We start from the raw sequence: 18644 nt of genomic DNA on the forward strand, positions 1-18644 counted from the left end.
ATGGAAACCTGTATTCTCCCTCTCTCTCTGTGTGTGATGGAAACCTGTATTCTCCCTCTCTCTCTGTGTGTGATGGAAACCTGTATTCTCCCTCTCTCTGTGTGTGATGGAAACCTGTATTCTCCCTCTCTCTGTGTGTGATGGAAACCTGTATTCTCCCTCTCTGTGTGTGATGGAAACCTGTATTCTCCCTCTCTGTGTGTGATGGAAACCTGTATTCTCCCTCTCTGTGTGTGATGGAAACCTGTATTCTCCCTCTCTCTGTGTGTGATGGAAACCTGTATTCTCCCTCTCTGTGTGTGATGGAAACCTGTATTCTCCCTCTCTGTGTGTGATGGAAACCTGTATTCTCCCTCTCTCTGTGTGTGATGGAAACCTGTATTCTCCTCTCTCTGTGTGTGATGGAAACCTGTATTCTCCCTCTCTGTGTGTGATGGAAACCTGTATTCTCTCTCTCTGTGTGTGTGTGATGGAAACCTGTATTCTCTCTCTCTGTGTGTGTGTGATGGAAACCTGTATTCTCTCTCTCTGTGTGTGTGTGATGGAAACCTGTATTCTCTCTCTCTGTGTGTGTGTGATGGAAACCTGTATTCTCCCTCTCTGTGTGTGTGTGATGGAAACCTGTATTCTCCCTCTCTGTGTGTGATGGAAACCTGTATTCTCCCTCTCTGTGTGTGTGATGGAAACCTGTATTCTCTCTCTCTCTGTGTGTGTGATGGAAACCTGTATTCTCCCTCTCCCTCTCTCTCTGTGTGTGTGATGGAAACCTGTATTCTCCCTCTCCCTCTCTCTCTGTGTGTGATGGAAACCTGTATTCTCCCTCTCTGTGTGTGATGGAAACCTGTATTCTCCCTCTCTGTGTGTGATGGAAACCTGTATTCTCCCTCTCTGTGTGTGATGGAAACCTGTATTCTCCCTCTCTCTGTGTGTGATGGAAACCTGTATTCTCCCTCTCTCTCTGTGTGTGATGGAAACCTGTATTCTCCCTCTCTCTCTGTGTGTGATGGAAACCTGTATTCTCCCTCTCTGTGTGATGGAAACCTGTATTCTCCCTCTCTGTGTGTGTGATGGAAACCTGTATTCTCCCTCTCTCTGTGTGTGATGGAAACCTGTATTCTCCCTCTCTCTCTGTGTGTGATGGAAACCTGTATTCTCCCTCTCTCTCTGTGTGTGATGGAAACCTGTATTCTCCCTCTCTCTGTGTGTGATGGAAACCTGTATTCTCCCTCTCTCTCTGTGTGTGTGATGGAAACCTGTATTCTCCCTCTCTGTGTGTGTGATGGAAACCTGTATTCTCCCTCTCTCTCTGTGTGTGTGTTGGAAACCTGTATTCTCCCTCTCTCTCTGTGTGTGTGATGGAAACCTGTATTCTCCCTCTCTGTGTGTGTGATGGAAACCTGTATTCTCCCTCTCTCTCTGTGTGTGATGGAAACCTGTATTCTCCCTCTCTCTGTGTGTGATGGAAACCTGTATTCTCCCTCTCTCTCTGTGTGTGATGGAAACCTGTATTCTCCTCTCTCTCTGTGTGTGATGGAAACCTGTATTCTCCCTCTCTCTCTGTGTGTGATGGAAACCTGTATTCTCTCTCTCTCTGTGTGTGATGGAAACCTGTATTCTCCTCTCTCTCTGTGTGTGATGGAAACCTGTATTCTCCCTCTCTGTGTGTGATGGAAACCTGTATTCTCCCTCTCTCTGTGTGTGATGGAAACCTGTATTCTCCCTCTCTGTGTGTGATGGAAACCTGTATTCTCCCTCTCTGTGTGTGATGGAAACCTGTATTCTCCCTCTCTGTGTGTGATGGAAACCTGTATTCTCCCTCTCTGTGTGTGATGGAAACCTGTATTCTCTCTCTCTGTGTGTGATGGAAACCTGTATTCTCTCTCTCTGTGTGTGTGTGATGGAAACCTGTATTCTCTCTCTCTGTGTGTGTGTGATGGAAACCTGTATTCTCCCTCTCTGTGTGTGTGTGATGGAAACCTGTATTCTCCCTCTCTGTGTGTGATGGAAACCTGTATTCTCCCTCTCTCTCTGTGTGTGTGATGGAAACCTGTATTCTCCCTCTCTGTGTGTGTGATGGAAACCTGTATTCTCCCTCTCTCTCTGTGTGTGTGTTGGAAACCTGTATTCTCCCTCTCTGTGTGTGATGGAAACCTGTATTCTCCCTCTCTGTGTGTGATGGAAACCTGTATTCTCCCTCTCTGTGTGTGATGGAAACCTGTATTCTCCCTCTCTCTGTGTGTGTGATGGAAACCTGTATTCTCCCTCTCTCTCTGTGTGTGATGGAAACCTGTATTCTCCCCTCTCTGTGTGTGATGGAAACCTGTATTCTCCCTCTCTGTGTGTGATGGAAACCTGTATTCTCCCTCTCTGTGTGTGTGATGGAAACCTGTATTCTCCCTCTCTCTGTGTGTGATGGAAACCTGTATTCTCCCTCTCTCTGTGTGTGATGGAAACCTGTATTCTCCCTCTCTCTCTGTGTGTGATGGAAACCTGTATTCTCCCTCTCTCTCTGTGTGTGTGATGGAAACCTGTATTCTCCCTCTCTGTGTGTGTGTGATGGAAACCTGTATTCTCCCCTCCTCTCTGTGTGTGTGATGGAAACCTGTATTCTCCCTCTCTGTGTGTGATGGAAACCTGTATTCTCCCTCTCTCTGTGTGTGTGATGGAAACCTGTATTCTCCCTCTCCTGTGTGTGATGGAAACCTGTATTCTCCCTCTCCTCTCTCTCTGTGTGTGTGATGGAAACCTGTATTCTCCCTCTCTGTGTGTGATGGAAACCTGTATTCTCTCTCTCTCTGTGTGTGATGGAAACCTGTATTCTCCCTCTCTCTCTGTGTGTGTGATGGAAACCTGTATTCTCCCTCTCTGTGTGTGATGGAAACCTGTATTCTCTCTCTCTGTGTGTGATGGAAACCTGTATTCTCCCTCTCTCTGTGTGTGTGATGGAAACCTGTATTCTCCCTCCCTCTCTGTGTGTGATGGAAACCTGTATTCTCCCTCTCTCTCTGTGTGTGATGGAAACCTGTATTCTCCCTCTCTCTCTGTGTGTGATGGAAACCTGTATTCTCCCTCTCTCTGTGTGTGATGGAAACCTGTATTCTCTCTCTCTGTGTGTGATGGAAACCTGTATTCTCCCTCTCTGTGTGTGATGGAAACCTGTATTCTCCCTCTCTCTGTGTGTGTGATGGAAACCTGTATTTCTCTCTCTCTGTGTGTGATGGAAACCTGTATTCTCTCTCGTGTGTGTGATGGAAACCTGTATTCTCCCTCTCTCTGTGTGATGGAAACCTGTATTCTCCCTCTCTCTCTGTGTGTGATGGAAACCTGTATTCTCCCCCCTCTCTGTGTGTGATGGAAACCTGTATTCTCCCTCCTCTCTGTGTGTGATGGAAACCTGTATTCTCCCCTCTCTGTGTGTGATGGAAACCTGTATTCTCCCTCTCTGTGTGTGATGGAAACCTGTATTCTCCCTCTCTCTGTGTGTGATGGAAACCTGTATTCTCCCTCTCTGTGTGTGATGGAAACCTGTATTCTCCCTCTCTGTGTGTGATGGAAACCTGTATTCTCCCTCTCTGTGTGTGATGGAAACCTGTATTCTCCCTCTCTGTGTGTGATGGAAACCTGTATTCTCCCTCTCTGTGTGTGATGGAAACCTGTATTCTCCCTCTCTCTCTGTGTGTGATGGAAACCTGTATTCTCCCTCTCTGTGTGTGATGGAAACCTGTATTCTCCCTCTCTGTGTGTGATGGAAACCTGTATTCTCCCTCTCTCTGTGTGTGATGGAAACCTGTATTCTCCCTCTCTCTCTGTGTGTGATGGAAACCTGTATTCTCCCTCTCTCTCTGTGTGTGATGGAAACCTGTATTCTCCCTCTCTCTCTGTGTGTGATGGAAACCTGTATTCTCTCTCTCTCTGTGTGTGTGATGGAAACCTATATTCTCCCTCTCTGTGTGTGTGTGATGGAAACCTGTATTCTCCCTCTCTGTGTGTGATGGAAACCTGTATTCTCTCTCTCTGTGTGTGATGGAAACCTGTATTCTCCCTCTCTCTGTGTGTGTGATGGAAACCTGTATTCTCCCTCTCTGTGTGTGTGATGGAAACCTGTATTCTCCCTCTCCCTCTCTCTCTGTGTGTGTGATGGAAACCTGTATTCTCTCCCTCTCTGTGTGTGATGGAAACCTGTATTCTCCTCTCTCTGTGTGTGATGGAAACCTGTATTCTCCCTCTCTCTCTCTCGTGTGTGATGGAAACCTGTATTTCTCCCTCTCTGTGTGTGATGGAAACCTGTATTCTCTCTCTCTGTGTGTGATGGAAACCTGTATTCTCCCTCTCTCTGTGTGTGATGGAAACCTGTATTCTCCCTCCCTCTCTGTGTGTGATGGAAACCTGTATTCTCCCTCTCTCTCTGTGTGTGATGGAAACCTGTATTCTCCCTCTCTCTCTGTGTGTGATGGAAACCTGTATTCTCCCTCTCTCTGTGTGTGATGGAAACCTGTATTCTCTCTCTCTGTGTGTGATGGAAACCTGTATTCTCTCTCTGTGTGTGATGGAAACCTGTATTCTCCCTCTCTCTGTGTGTGTGATGGAAACCTGTATTCTCCCTCTCTCTCTGTGTGTGATGGAAACCTGTATTCTCTCTCTGTGTGTGTGATGGAAACCTGTATTCTCCCTCTCTGTGTGATGGAAACCTGTATTCTCCCTCTCTCTCTGTGTGTGATGGAAACCTGTATTCTCCCTCTCTCTCTGTGTGTGATGGAAACCTGTATTCTCCCTCTCTGTGTGTGATGGAAACCTGTATTCTCCCTCTCTCTGTGTGTGATGGAAACCTGTATTCTCCCTCTCTGTGTGTGATGGAAACCTGTATTCTCCCTCTCTGTGTGTGTGTGATGGAAACCTGTATTCTCCCTCTCTGTGTGTGTTGGAAACCTGTATTCTCCCTCTCTCTGTGTGTGTTGGAAACCTGTATTCTCCCTCTCTGTGTGTGATGGAAACCTGTATTCTCCCTCTCTGTGTGTGATGGAAACCTGTATTCTCCCTCTCCTCTGTGTGTGATGGAAACCTGTATTCTCCCTCTCTGTGTGTGATGGAAACCTGTATTCTCCTCTCTCTGTGTGTGTGATGGAAACCTGTATTCTCTCTCTCTCTGTGTGTGTGATGGAAACCTGTATTCTCCTCTCTCTGTGTGTGTGATGGAAACCTGTATTCTCTCTCTCTGTGTGTGTGTGATGGAAACCTGTATTCTCCCTCTCTCTGTGTGTGTGATGGAAACCTGTATTCTCCCTCTCTCTGTGTGTGATGGAAACCTGTATTCTCCCCTCTCTGTGTGTGATGGAAACCTGTATTCTCCTCTCTCTCTGTGTGTGTGATGGAAACCTGTATTCTCCTCTCTCTCTGTGTGTGTGATGGAAACCTGTATTCTCCCTCTCTGTGTGTGATGGAAACCTGTATTCTCCCTCTCTCTCTGTGTGTGATGGAAACCTGTATTCTCCCCTCTCTGTGTGTGATGGAAACCTGTATTCTCCCTCTCTGTGTGTGATGGAAACCTGTATTCTCCCTCTCTCTGTGTGTGATGGAAACCTGTATTCTCCCTCTCTCTCTGTGTGTGATGGAAACCTGTATTCTCCCTCTCTGTGTGTGATGGAAACCTGTATTCTCCCTCTCTCTGTGTGTGTGATGGAAACCTGTATTCTCCCTCTCTCTGTGTGTGATGGAAACCTGTATTCTCCCTCTCTCTCTGTGTGTGATGGAAACCTGTATTCTCCCTCTCTCTCTGTGTGTGTGATGGAAACCTGTATTCTCCCTCTCTGTGTGTGATGGAAACCTGTATTCTCCCTCTCTCTCCTTGTGTGTGATGGAAACCTGTATTCTCCCTCTCTCTCTCTGTGTGTGATGGAAACCTGTATTCTCCCTCTCTCTCTGTGTGTGTGATGGAAACCTGTATTCTCCCTCTCTCTCTCTGTGTGTGTGATGGAAACCTGTATTCTCCCTCTCTCTCTGTGTGTGATGGAAACCTGTATTCTCCCTCTCTCTCTGTGTGTGATGGAAACCTGTATTCTCCCTCTCTCTGTGTGTGATGGAAACCTGTATTCTCCCTCTCTCTCTGTGTGTGATGGAAACCTGTATTCTCCCTCCTCTCTCTGTGTGTGATGGAAACCTGTATTCTCCCTCTCTCTCTGTGTGTGATGGAAACCTGTATTCTCCCTCTCTCTCTGTGTGTGATGGAAACCTGTATTCTCCCTCTCTCTCTGTGTGTGATGGAAACCTGTATTCTCCCTCTCTGTGTGTGATGGAAACCTGTATTCTCCCTCTCTCTCTGTGTGTGATGGAAACCTGTATTCTCCCTCTCTGTGTGTGATGGAAACCTGTATTCTCCCTCCTCTCTGTGTGTGATGGAAACCTGTATTCTCCCCTCTCTGTGTGTGATGGAAACCTGTATTCTCCCTCTCTGTGTGTGATGGAAACCTGTATTCTCCCTCTCTGTGTGTGATGGAAACCTGTATTTCTCTCTCTCTGTTTGTGATGGAAACCTGTATTCTCTCTCTCTCTGTGTGTGTGATGGAAACCTGTATTCTCTCTCTCTGTGTGTGTGATGGAAACCTGTATTCTCCCTCTCTGTGTGTGTGTGATGGAAACCTGTATTCTCCCTCTCTGTGTGTGATGGAAACCTGTATTCTCCCTCTCTCTGTGTGTGTGATTGAAACCTGTATTCTCCTCTCTCTGTGTGTGTGATGGAAACCTGTATTCTCCCTCTCCTCTCTCTGTGTGTGTGATGGAAACCTGTATTCTCCCCTCTCTCTGTGTGTGATGGAAACCTGTATTCTCCCTCTCTGTGTGTGATGGAAACCTGTATTCTCCCTCTCTCTGTGTGATGGAAACCTGTATTCTCCCTCTCTGTTGTGTGATGGAAACCTGTATTCTCCCTCTCTCTCTGTGTGTGATGGAAACCTGTATTCTCCCTCTCGTGTGGAAACCTGTATTCTCCCTCTGTGTGTGTGATGGAAACCTGTATTCTCCCTCTCTGTGTGTGTGATGGAAACCTGTATTCTCCCTCTCTCTGTGTGTGATGGAAACCTGTATTCTCCCTCTCTCTCTGTGTGTGATGGAAACCTGTATTCTCCCTCTCTCTCTGTGTGTGATGGAAACCTGTATTCTCTCTCTCTGTGTGTGTGTGATGGAAACCTGTATTCTCCCTCTCTGTGTGTGTGTGATGGAAACCTGTATTCTCCCTCTCTGTGTGTGATGGAAACCTGTATTCTCTCTCTCTGTGTGTGATGGAAACCTGTATTCTCCCTCTCTCTGTGTGTGTGATGGAAACCTGTATTCTCCCTCTCTCTGTGTGTGTGATGGAAACCTGTATTCTCCCTCTCCCTCTCTCTCTGTGTGTGTGATGGAAACCTGTATTCTCCCTCTCTGTGTGTGATGGAAACCTGTATTCTCTCTCTCTGTGTGTGATGGAAACCTGTATTCTCCCTCTCTCTCTCTGTGTGTGTGATGGAAACCTGTATTCTCCCTCTCTGTGTGTGATGGAAACCTGTATTCTCTCTCTCTGTGTGTGATGGAAACCTGTATTCTCCCCTCTCTGTGTGTGTGATGGAAACCTGTATTCTCCCTCTCTCTCTGTGTGTGATGGAAACCTGTATTCTCCCTCTCTCTGTGTGTGATGGAAACCTGTATTCTCCCTCTCTCTGTGTGTGATGGAAACCTGTATTCTCCCTCTCTCTCTGTGTGTGATGGAAACCTGTATTCTCCCTCTCTCTCTGTGTGTGATGGAAACCTGTATTCTCTCTCTCTGGACCTTTCTCTCTGTGTGTGATGGAAACCTGTATTCTCCCTCTCTCTGTGTGTGTGATGGAAACCGTACTCTCCCCCTCTCTGTGTGTGATGGAAACCTGTATCCTCTCTCTCTGTGTGTGTGATGGAAACCTGTATTCTCCCTCTCTGTGTGTGTGTGATGGAAACCTGTATTCTCCCTCTCTCTGTGTGTGTGATGGAAACCTGTATTCTCCCTCTCTCTGTGTGTGTGATGGAAACCTGTATTCTCCCTCTCTCTCTGTGTGTGATGGAAACCTGTATTCTCTCTCTCTGTGTGTGTGTGTGATGGAAACCTGTATTCTCCCTCTCTGTGTGTGATGGAAACCTGTATTCTCCCTCTCTTGTGTGTGTGATGGAAACCTGTATTCTCTCTCTCTGTGTGTGTGATGGAAACCTGTATTCTCCCTCCTTCTCTCTCTGTGTGTGTGATGGAAACCTGTATTCTCCCCTCTCTCTGTGTGTGATGGAAACCTGTATTCTCCCTCTCTCTGTGTGTGATGGAAACCTGTATTCTCCCTCTCTGTGTGATGGAAACCTGTATTCTCCCCTGTGTGATGGAAACCTGTATTCTCCCCTCTCTCTCTGTGTGTGATGGAAACCTGTATTCTCCCTCTCTCTGTGTGTGATGGAAACCTGTATTCTCCTCTCTCTGTGTGTGATGGAAACCTGTATTCTCCCTCTCTGTGTGTGTGATGGAAACCTGTATTCTCCTCTCTCTGTGTGTGATGGAAACCTGTATTCTCCCTCTCTGTGTGTGTGATGGAAACCTGTATTCTCCCTCTCTCTGTGTGTGATGGAAACCTGTATTCTCCCTCTGTGTGTGTTGGAAACCTGTATTCTCCCTCTCCCTCTCTCTCTGTGTGTGTGATGGAAAACTGTATTCTCCCTCTCTCTCTGTGTGTGTGATGGAAACCTGTATTCTCCCTCTCTCTCTGTGTGTGTGATGGAAACCTGTATTCTCCCCCTCTCTGTGTGTGATGGAAACCTGTATTCTCCCTCTCTCTGTGTGTGATGGAAACCTGTATTCTCCCTCTCTCTGTGTGTGATGGAAACCTGTATTCTCCCTCTCTCTGTGTGTGATGGAAACCTGTATTCTCCCTCTCTGTGTGTGATGGAAACCTGTATTCTCCCCTCTCTCTGTGTGTGATGGAAACCTGTATTCTCCCTCTCTCTTGTGTGTGATGGAAACCTGTATTCTCCCTCTCTCTCTGTGTGTGATGGAAACCTGTATTATCCCTCTCTCTCTGTGTGTGATGGAAACCTGTATTCTCCTCTCTCTCTTGTGTGATGGAAACCTGTATTCTCCCTCTCTGTGTGTGATGGAAACCTGTATTCTCCCCTCTCTCTGTGTGTGATGGAAACCTGTATTCTCCCTCTCTCTGTGTGTGATGGAAACCTGTATTCTCCCTCTCTCTCTCTGTGTGTGATGGAAACCTGTATTCTCCTCTCTCTGTGTGTGATGGAAACCTGTATTCTCCCCTCCTCTCTGTGTGTGATGGAAACCTGTATTCTCCCTCTCTCTGTGTGTGATGGAAACTGTATTCTCCCCTCTCTCTGTGTGTGATGGAAACCTGTATTCTCCCTCTCTCTCTGTGTGTGATGGAAACCTGTATTCTCTCTCTCTGTGTGTGTGATGGAAACCTGTATTCTCCCTCTCTGTGTGTGTGATGGAAACCTGTATTCTCTCTCTCTCTGTTTGTGATGGAAACCTGTATTCTCTCTCTCTGTGTGTGTGATGGAAACCTGTATTCTCTCTCTCTGTGTGTGTGATGGAAACCTGTATTCTCCCTCTCTCTGTGTGTGATGGAAACCTGTATTCTCTCTCTCTCTGTGTGTGTGATGGAAACCTGTATTCTCTCTCTCTCTGTGTGTGTGATGGAAACCTGTATTCTCCCTCTCTCTGTGTGTGATGGAAACCTGTATTCTCCCTCTCTCTGTGTGTGATGGAAACCTGTATTCTCCCTCTCTCTCTGTGTGTGATGGAAACCTGTATTCTCCCTCTCTCTGTGTGTGATGGAAACCTGTATTCTCCCTCTCTCTGTGTGTGTGATGGAAACCTGTATTCTCCCTCTCTCTGTGTGTGATGGAAACCTGTATTCTCCCTCTCTCTCTGTGTGTGATGGAAACCTGTATTCTCTCTCTCTCTGTGTGTGATGGAAACCTGTATTCTCCCTCTCTGTGTGTGATGGAAACCTGTATTCTCCCTCTCTGTGTGTGTGATGGAAACCTGTATTCTCCTCTCTCTGTGTGTGATGGAAACCTGTATTCTCCTCTCTCTCTGTGTGTGATGGAAACCTGTATTCTCTCTCTCTCTGTGTGTGTGATGGAAACCTGTATTCTCCCTCTCTCTGTGTGTGATGGAAACCTGTATTCTCCCCCTCTCTCTGTGTGTGTGATGGAAACCTGTATTCTCCCCCTCCCTCTCTCTCTCTGTGTGTGATGGAAACCTGTATTCTCCCTCTCTCTCTGTGTGTGTGATGGAAACCTGTATTCTCCCTCTCTCTCTGTGTGTGATGGAAACCTGTATTCTCCCTCTCTCTGTGTGTGTGATGGAAACCTGTATTCTCCCTCTCTCTCTGTGTGTGATGGAAACCTGTATTCTCCCTCTCTCTCTGTGTGTGATGGAAACCTGTATTCTCCCTCTCTCTCTGTGTGTGATGGAAACCTGTATTCTCCCTCTCTCTGTGTGTGATGGAAACCTGTATTCTCCTCTCTCTCTGTGTGTGATGGAAACCTGTATTCTCCCCTCTCTCTGTGTGTGATGGAAACCTGTATTCTCCCTCTCTCTGTGTGTGATGGAAACCTGTATTCTCCCTCTCTCTCTGTGTGTGATGGAAACCTGTATTCTCCCTCTCTGTGTGTGTGATGGAAACCTGTATTCTCCCTCTCTGTGTGTGATGGAAACCTGTATTCTCTCTCTGTGTGTGATGGAAACCTGTATTCTCCCTCTCTGTGTGTGATGGAAACCTGTATTCTCCCTCTCTGTGTGTGATGGAAACCTGTATTCTCCCTCTCTCTCTGTGTGTGATGGAAACCTGTATTCTCTCTCTCTGTGTGTGATGGAAACCTGTATTCTCCCTCTCTGTGTGTGTGATGGAAACCTGTATTCTCTCTCTCTCTGTGTGTGTGATGGAAACCTGTATTCTCCCTCTCTCTGTGTGTGTGATGGAAACCTGTATTCTCCCTCTCTGTGTGTGATGGAAACCTGTATTCTCCCTCTCTCTGTGTGTGTGATGGAAACCTGTATTCTCTCTCTCTCTGTGTGTGATGGAAACCTGTATTCTCCCTCTCTCCTGTGTGTGATGGAAACCTGTATTCTCCCTCTCTCTCTGTGTGTGATGGAAACCTGTATTCTCCCTCTCTCTGTGTGTGATGGAAACCTGTATTCTCCCTCTCTCTGTGTGTGATGGAAACCTGTATTCTCCCTCTCTCTGTGTGTGTGATGGAAACCTGTATTCTCCCTCTCTCTTGTGTGTGATGGAAACCTGTATTCTCCCTCTCTCTCTGTGTGTGATGGAAACCTGTATTCTCTCCCTCTCTCTGTGTGTGATGGAAACCTGTATTCTCCCTCTCTCTGTGTGTGTGATGGAAACCTGTATTCTCCCCCTCTCTCTGTGTGTGATGGAAACCTGTATTCTCCCTCTCTCTCTGTGTGTGATGGAAACCTGTATTCTCCCTCTCTCTCTGTGTGTGATGGAAACCTGTATTCTCTCTCTCTGTGTGTGTGATGGAAACCTGTATTCTCCCTCTCTCTGTGTGTGTGATGGAAACCTGTATTCTCCTCTCTCTTGTGTGTGATGGAAACCTGTATTCTCCCTCTCTCTCTGTGTGTGATGGAAACCTGTATTCTCCCTCTCTCTCTTGTGTGTGATGGAAACCTGTATTCTCCCTCTCTCTGTGTGTGATGGAAACCTGTATTCTCCCTCTCTCTCTCTCTGTGTGTGTGATGGAAACCTGTATTCTCCCTCTCTCTGTGTGTGATGGAAACCTGTATTCTCTCTCTCTGTGTGTGATGGAAACCTGTATTCTCCCTCTCCCTCTCTCTCTGTGTGTGTGATGGAAACCTGTATTCTCCCTCTCTCTGTGTGTGATGGAAACCTGTATTCTCCCTCTCTCTCTGTGTGTGATGGAAACCTGTATTCTCCCTCTCTCTGTGTGTGATGGAAACCTGTATTCTCCCTCTCTGTGTGTGATGGAAACCTGTATTCTCCCTCCTCTCTGTGTGTGATGGAAACCTGTATTCTCCCTCTCTCTGTGTGTGATGGAAACCTGTATTCTCCTCTCTCTGTGTGTGATGGAAACCTGTATTCTCCCTCTCTCTGTGTGTGATGGAAACCTGTATTCTCCCTCTCTCTCTGTGTGTGATGGAAACCTGTATTCTCCCTCTCTCTCTGTGTGTGATGGAAACCTGTATTCTCCCTCTCTGTGTGTGATGGAAACCTGTATTCTCCCTCTCTGTGTGTGATGGAAACCTGTATTCTCCCCTCTCTCTCTGTGTGTGTGATGGAAACCTGTATTCTCCCTCTCCTGTGTGTGATGGAAACCTGTATTCTCTCTCTCTCTGTGTGTGTGATGGAAACCTGTATTCTCCCTCTCTCTGTGTGTGTGATGGAAACCTGTATTCTCCCTCTCTCTGTGTGTGTGTGATGGAAACCTGTATTCTCCCTCTCTGTGTGTGATGGAAACCTGTATTCTCCCTCTCTGTGTGTGATGGAAACCTGTATTCTCTCTCTCTCTGTGTGTGATGGAAACCTGTATTCTCCCTCTCTCTCTGTGTGTGATGGAAACCTGTATTCTCCCTCTCTCTCTGTGTGTGATGGAAACCTGTATTCTCCCCTCTCTGTGTGTGATGGAAACCTGTATTCTCCCTCTCTCTGTGTGTGATGGAAACCTGTATTCTCCCTCTCTCTCTGTGTGTGATGGAAACCTGTATTCTCCCTCTCTCTCTGTGTGTGATGGAAACCTGTATTCTCCCTCTCCCTCTCTCTCTGTGTGTGATGGAAACCTGTATTCTCCCTCTCTGTGTGTGATGGAAACCTGTATTCTCCCTCTCTGTGTGTGTGATGGAAACCTGTATTCTCCCTCTCTCTGTGTGTGATGGAAACCTGTATTCTCCCTCTCTCTGTGTGTGATGGAAACCTGTATTCTCCCTCTCTCTTGTGTGTGATGGAAACCTGTATTCTCTCTCTCTCTGTGTGTGATGGAAACCTGTATTCTCCCTCTCTCTCTGTGTGTGATGGAAACCTGTATTCTCCCCCTCTCTCTGTGTGTGTGATGGAAACCTGTATTCTCCCTCTCTCTCTGTGTGTGTGTTGGAAACCTGTATTCTCTCTCTCTCTCTCTTTGTGTGTGATGGAAACCTGTATTCTCTCTCTCTCTGTGTGTGTGATGGAAACCTGTATTCTCCCTCTCTCTCTGTGTGTGATGGAAACCTGTATTCTCCCTCTCTCTGTGTGTGATGGAAACCTGTATTCTCCCTCTCTCTCTGTGTGTGATGGAAACCTGTATTCTCCCTCTCTCTCTGTGTGTGATGGAAACCTGTATTCTCCCTCTCTGTGTGTGATGGAAACCTGTATTCTCCCTCTCTCTCTGTGTGTGATGGAAACCTGTATTCTCCCTCTCTCTCTGTGTGTGATGGAAACCTGTATTCTCCCTCCTCTCTGTGTGTGATGGAAACCTGTATTCTCTCTCTCTGTGTGTGATGGAAACCTGTATTCTCCTCTCTGTGTGTGATGGAAACCTGTATTCTCCCTCTCTCTCTGTGTGTGATGGAAACCTGTATTCTCCCTCTCTCTGGTGTGTGATGGAAACCTGTATTCTCCTCTCTCTCTGTGTGTGATGGAAACCTGTATTCTCCTCCTCTCTTCTGTGTGTGTGATGGAAACCTGTATTCTCTCTCTCTTGGTGTGTGATGGAAACCTGTATTCTCTCTCTCTGTGTGTGTGATGGAAACCTGTATTCTCCCTCTCTCTGTGTGTGTGATGGAAACCTGTATTCTCCCTCTCTGTGTGTGATGGAAACCTGTATTCTCCTCTCTCGTGTGTGTGATTGAAACCTGTATTCTCTCTCTCTGTGTGTGTGATGGAAACCTGTATTCTCCCTCTCTCTCTGTGTGTGATGGAAACCTGTATTCTCTCTCTCTCTGTGTGATGGAAACCTGTATTCTCTCTCTCTCTGTGTGTGATGGAAACCTGTATTCTCCCTCTCTCTCTGTGTGTGATGGAAACCTGTATTCTCCCCCTCTCTGTGTGATGGAAACCTGTATTCTCCCTCTCTCTCTGTGTGTGATGGAAACCTGTATTCTCTCTCTCTGTGTGTGATGGAAACCTGTATTCTCCCTCTCTCTGTGTGTGATGGAAACCTGTATTCTCCCTCTCTGTGTGTGTGATGGAAACCTGTATTCTCCTCTCTCTCTGTGTGTGATGGAAACCTGTATTCTCCCTCTCTCTGTGTGTGTGATGGAAACCTGTATTCTCCCTCTCTCTGTGTGTGATGGAAACCTGTATTCTCTCTCTCTCTGTGTGTGTGATGGAAACCTGTATTCTCCCTCTCTCTGTGTGTGATGGAAACCTGTATTCTCTCCTCTCTGTGTGTGATGGAAACCTGTATTCTCTCTCTGTGTGTGTGATGGAAACCTGTATTCTCCTCTCTCTGTGTGTGTGATGGAAACCTGTATTCTCCCTCTCTCTCTGTGTGTGATGGAAACCTGTATTCTCCCTCTCTCTCTGTGTGTGATGGAAACCTGTATTCTCTCTCTCTCTGTTTGTGATGGAAACCTGTATTCTCCCTCTCTGTGTGTGTGATGGAAACCTGTATTCTCCCTCTCTCTCTGTGTGTGTGATGGAAACCTGTATTCTCTCTCTCTCTGTGTGTGATGGAAACCTGTATTCTCTCTCTCTGTGTGTGTGATGGAAACCTGTATTCTCCCTCTCTGTGTGTGTGATGGAAACCTGTATTCTCCCTCTCTCTCTGTGTGTGATGGAAACCTGTATTCTCCCTCTCTGTGTGTGATGGAAACCTGTATTCTCCCTCTCTCTCTGTGTGTGATGGAAACCTGTATTCTCCCTCTCTCTCTGTGTGTGATGGAAACCTGTATTCTCCCTCTCTCTGTGTGTGATGGAAACCTGTATTCTCCTCTCTCTCTCTGTGTGTGATGGAAACCTGTATTCTCCCTCTCTCTCTGTGTGTGATGGAAACCTGTATTCTCCCTCTCTCTCTGTGTGTGATGGAAACCTGTATTCTCCCTCTCTGTGTGTGTGATGGAAACCTGTATTCTCCCTCTCTCTGTGTGTGTGATGGAAACCTGTATTCTCCCCTCTCTCTCTGTGTGTGATGGAAACCTGTATTCTCCCTCTCTCTCTGTGTGTGATGGAAACCTGTATTCTCCCTCTCTCTCTGTGTGTGATGGAAACCTGTATTCTCCCTCTCTCTCTGTGTGTGATGGAAACCTGTATTCTCCCTCTCTCTGTGTGTGATGGAAACCTGTATTCTCTCTCTCTGTGTGTGATGGAAACCTGTATTCTCCCTCTCTCTCTGTGTGTGTGATGGAAACCTGTATTCTCCCTCTCTCTCTCTGTGTGTGATGGAAACCTGTATTCTCCCTCTCTCTCTGTGTGTGATGGAAACCTGTATTCTCCCTCTCTCTCTGTGTGTGATGGAAACCTGTATTCTCCCTCTCTCTCTGTGTGTGTTGGAAACCTGTATTCTCCCTCTCTCTCTGTGTGTGATGGAAACCTGTATTCTCCCTCTCTCTCTGTGTGTAGCCATGATGGGGAGGATAAGCAGAGGCCAGTCATCATCCACAGAGCCATCCTGGGATCAGTAGAGAGGATGATAGCTATCCTCACTGAGAACTACGGAGGGAAATGGTGAGGGGCAATACTAATACTAATAATATCTGATCTGCTGTAGCTATCAATACTAATACTAACACTAATAATATCTGATCTGCTGTAGCTATCAGTACTAATACTGACACTACTAATATCTGATCTGCTGTAGCTATCAGTACTAATACTGACACTACTAATATCTGATCTACTGTAGCTATCAATACTAATACTGACACTACTAATATCTGATCTGTTGTAGCTATCAATACTAATACTGACACTACTAATATCTGATCTGCTGTAGCTATCAATACTAATACTGACACTACTAATATCTGATCTACTGTAGCTATCAATACTAATACTGACACTACTAATATCTGATCTGCTGTAGCTATCAATACTAATACTGACACTACTAATATCTGATCTACTGTAGCTATCAATACTAATACTGACACTACTAATATCTGATCTGCTGTAGCTATCAATACTAATACTGACACTACTAATATCTGATCTTCTGTAGCTATCAATACTAATACTGACACTACTAATATCTGATCTGCTGTAGCTATCAATACTGATACTGACACTACTAATATCTGATTTTTTCAAAGTAAAAAGAGGTCAGATCTTTTACCTGATGGTGCCACTCTAAACATGCGCAAATTCCCATGGGGACACAGCCATTTTAAACATGTTCCCGTGGGGACACAGCCATTTTAAACATGTTCCCATGGGGACACAGCCATTTTAAACATGTTCCCGTGGGGACACAGCCATTTTAAACATGTTCCCATGGGGGACAGCCATTTTAAACATGTTCCCATGGGGACACAGCCATTTTAAACATGTTCCCATGGGGACACAGCCATTTTAAACATGTTCCCGTGGGGACACAGCCATTTTAAACATGTTCCCGTGGGGACACAGCCATTTTAAACATGTTCCCGTGGCGACACAGCCATTTTAAACATGTTCCCGTGGGGACACAGCCATTTTAAACATGTTCCCGTGGGGACACAGCCATTTAAAACATGTTCCCGTGGGGACACAGCCATTTTAAACATGTTCCCGTGGGGACACAGCCATTTTAAACATGTTCCCGTGGGGACACAGCCATTTTAAACATGTTCCCATGGGGGACACAGCCATTTTAAACATGTTCCCATGGGGACACAGCCATTTTAAAAGTGCAACGTCATTTTTGGTCTTACAGGAATACTTTTTGTCCCAGTCGAAACAGTTCATACACACATAATGACCATTTTGTGACGTTTTTGTTAGTTTTGGTCTTCGGCAGGTTTTTATTTTCGGCTGTTCGTGCACAAACATTTTCTTAAGGCAAGTCAAAGTTCGGTACCCGAAGTCGACGCCCCTTTGCCGGTGATTGGTCAACAGTACTACTCCTATTGGGAACTACAGATGGGATTCTTCAATGAAGTGACTAAGACCTCTGCAAGAACGTCAAAATTAATTACAGATTACTTGATTTATCTTCGATTAATTCTACCTATTTTAAAGAAGTGTTACTGGGTATGTTGCTATGGTGGCTCATGAGGGACAAATGGAGTAATATTGTCACTTTTTTTCATTTTTTTTTCAAGTGGTCTTCAGGGAGTATGCGAGCACAGACATTCGTTTCGCCTAACCGATTTCTGCTATACGCGGAATTATACAGGAATTATATACCTACTGTACAAGGAGAAAGCTGAAAAATTACATTCTTACGACATTGCCATCAGTACGATTTGAGTTTGATTTCCAAAACGACAAGGGCTGTAGCTTTCAAATGATGTCACTTTAAAAAAATAAAAGAATGTCGGAGCTGGTACCGGGTCCAAAACATCCGCTAAGAGTTTAACAGGTTAAAAACATGGTAATAACACGTCTCTACCCTCCTCTCTGCAGGCCGCTGTGGCTGTCTCCCCGTCAGGTGATGGTGGTACCAGTAGGACCCACCCTGGATGACTACGCTCAGAAGATCCGTGATGATTTCCACCGTGGAGGTCTGATGACAGACGTAGACTGTGATGCCAGCTGCACCTTGAACAAGAAGATACGCAACGCACAGTTGGCACAGTACAACTTCATCCTGGGTGAGTGTTGGTCTACGGTAGGGTCATCCTGGGTGAGTGTTGGTCTACGGTAGGGTCAGGGGTCACCCTGAACAGTACAACTTCATCCTGGGTGAGTGTTGGTCTACGGTAGGGTCAGGGGTCACCCTGAACAGTACAACTTCATCCTGGGTGAGTGTTGGTCTACGGTAGGGTCATCCTGGGTGAGTGTTGGTCTACGGTAGGGTCAGGGGTCACCCTGAACAGTACAACTTCATCCTGGGTGAGTGTTGGTCTACGGTAGGGTCATCCTGGGTGAGTGTTGGTCTACGGTAGGGTCAGGGGTCACCCTGAACAGTACAACTTCATCCTGGGTGAGTGTTGGTCTACGGTAGGGTCAGGGGTCACCCTGAACAGTACAACTTCATCCTGGGTGAGTGTTGGTCTACGGTAGGGTCATCCTGGGTGAGTGTTGGTCTACGGTAGGGTCAGGGGTCACCCTGAACAAGGAGATAGACAATGCACTGCTGGGATTCAGGGTTCTGAAATTCAAGAACTGGAATACCTTGAAAATCAGACATTTACTCAAGTTGGTACATAAAAAGTAATTGAATTAAAATGAGAGGAGAACAGAAAATGATCAAATATGTTAATATGAAAAATATTAGAAAAATGTATTATTATTACATTTTGTTTTATTGTTTTTGTTAGTCATGCTGCACGATTCCTCGTTTTTGTCATTTTGAAGCTTCTGTACTGCCCTCGTCTACAGCATACTACAATTCCCAGGGTGCATTTCGTCTCGCATGATGCAATGCTCCGCGTAGTTAGCCTGCAGTTATCTATCAAGCCCAGATGGAGCTTAGTCTAAATATGTTGCTTATGTTATGAGTTCATTTCACATTTACTTTTGGGTTGTAAATGTATTATAATGCTTGCA

General features: G+C 46.1%; 1 protein-coding gene across 1 annotated transcript in view; it reads left to right on the forward strand.

Annotated features, from left to right (window-relative positions):
* LOC121584341 (threonine--tRNA ligase 1, cytoplasmic) overlaps nt 1–18644 on the forward strand; it is a 69715-nt gene that overhangs the window by 45099 nt on the left and 5972 nt on the right. Inside the window, exons 14-15 of the mRNA XM_045216960.1 lie at nt 15576–15680; nt 17559–17746. Coding sequence (XP_045072895.1) covers nt 15576–15680; nt 17559–17746 — 293 coding nt within the window. The remainder of the gene's footprint in view (nt 1–15575; nt 15681–17558; nt 17747–18644) is intronic.

The sequence above is a fragment of the Coregonus clupeaformis genome, unplaced genomic scaffold (assembly GCF_020615455.1).
Source record: "Coregonus clupeaformis isolate EN_2021a unplaced genomic scaffold, ASM2061545v1 scaf0873, whole genome shotgun sequence".
NCBI classification, from domain to species: domain Eukaryota; kingdom Metazoa; phylum Chordata; class Actinopteri; order Salmoniformes; family Salmonidae; genus Coregonus; species Coregonus clupeaformis.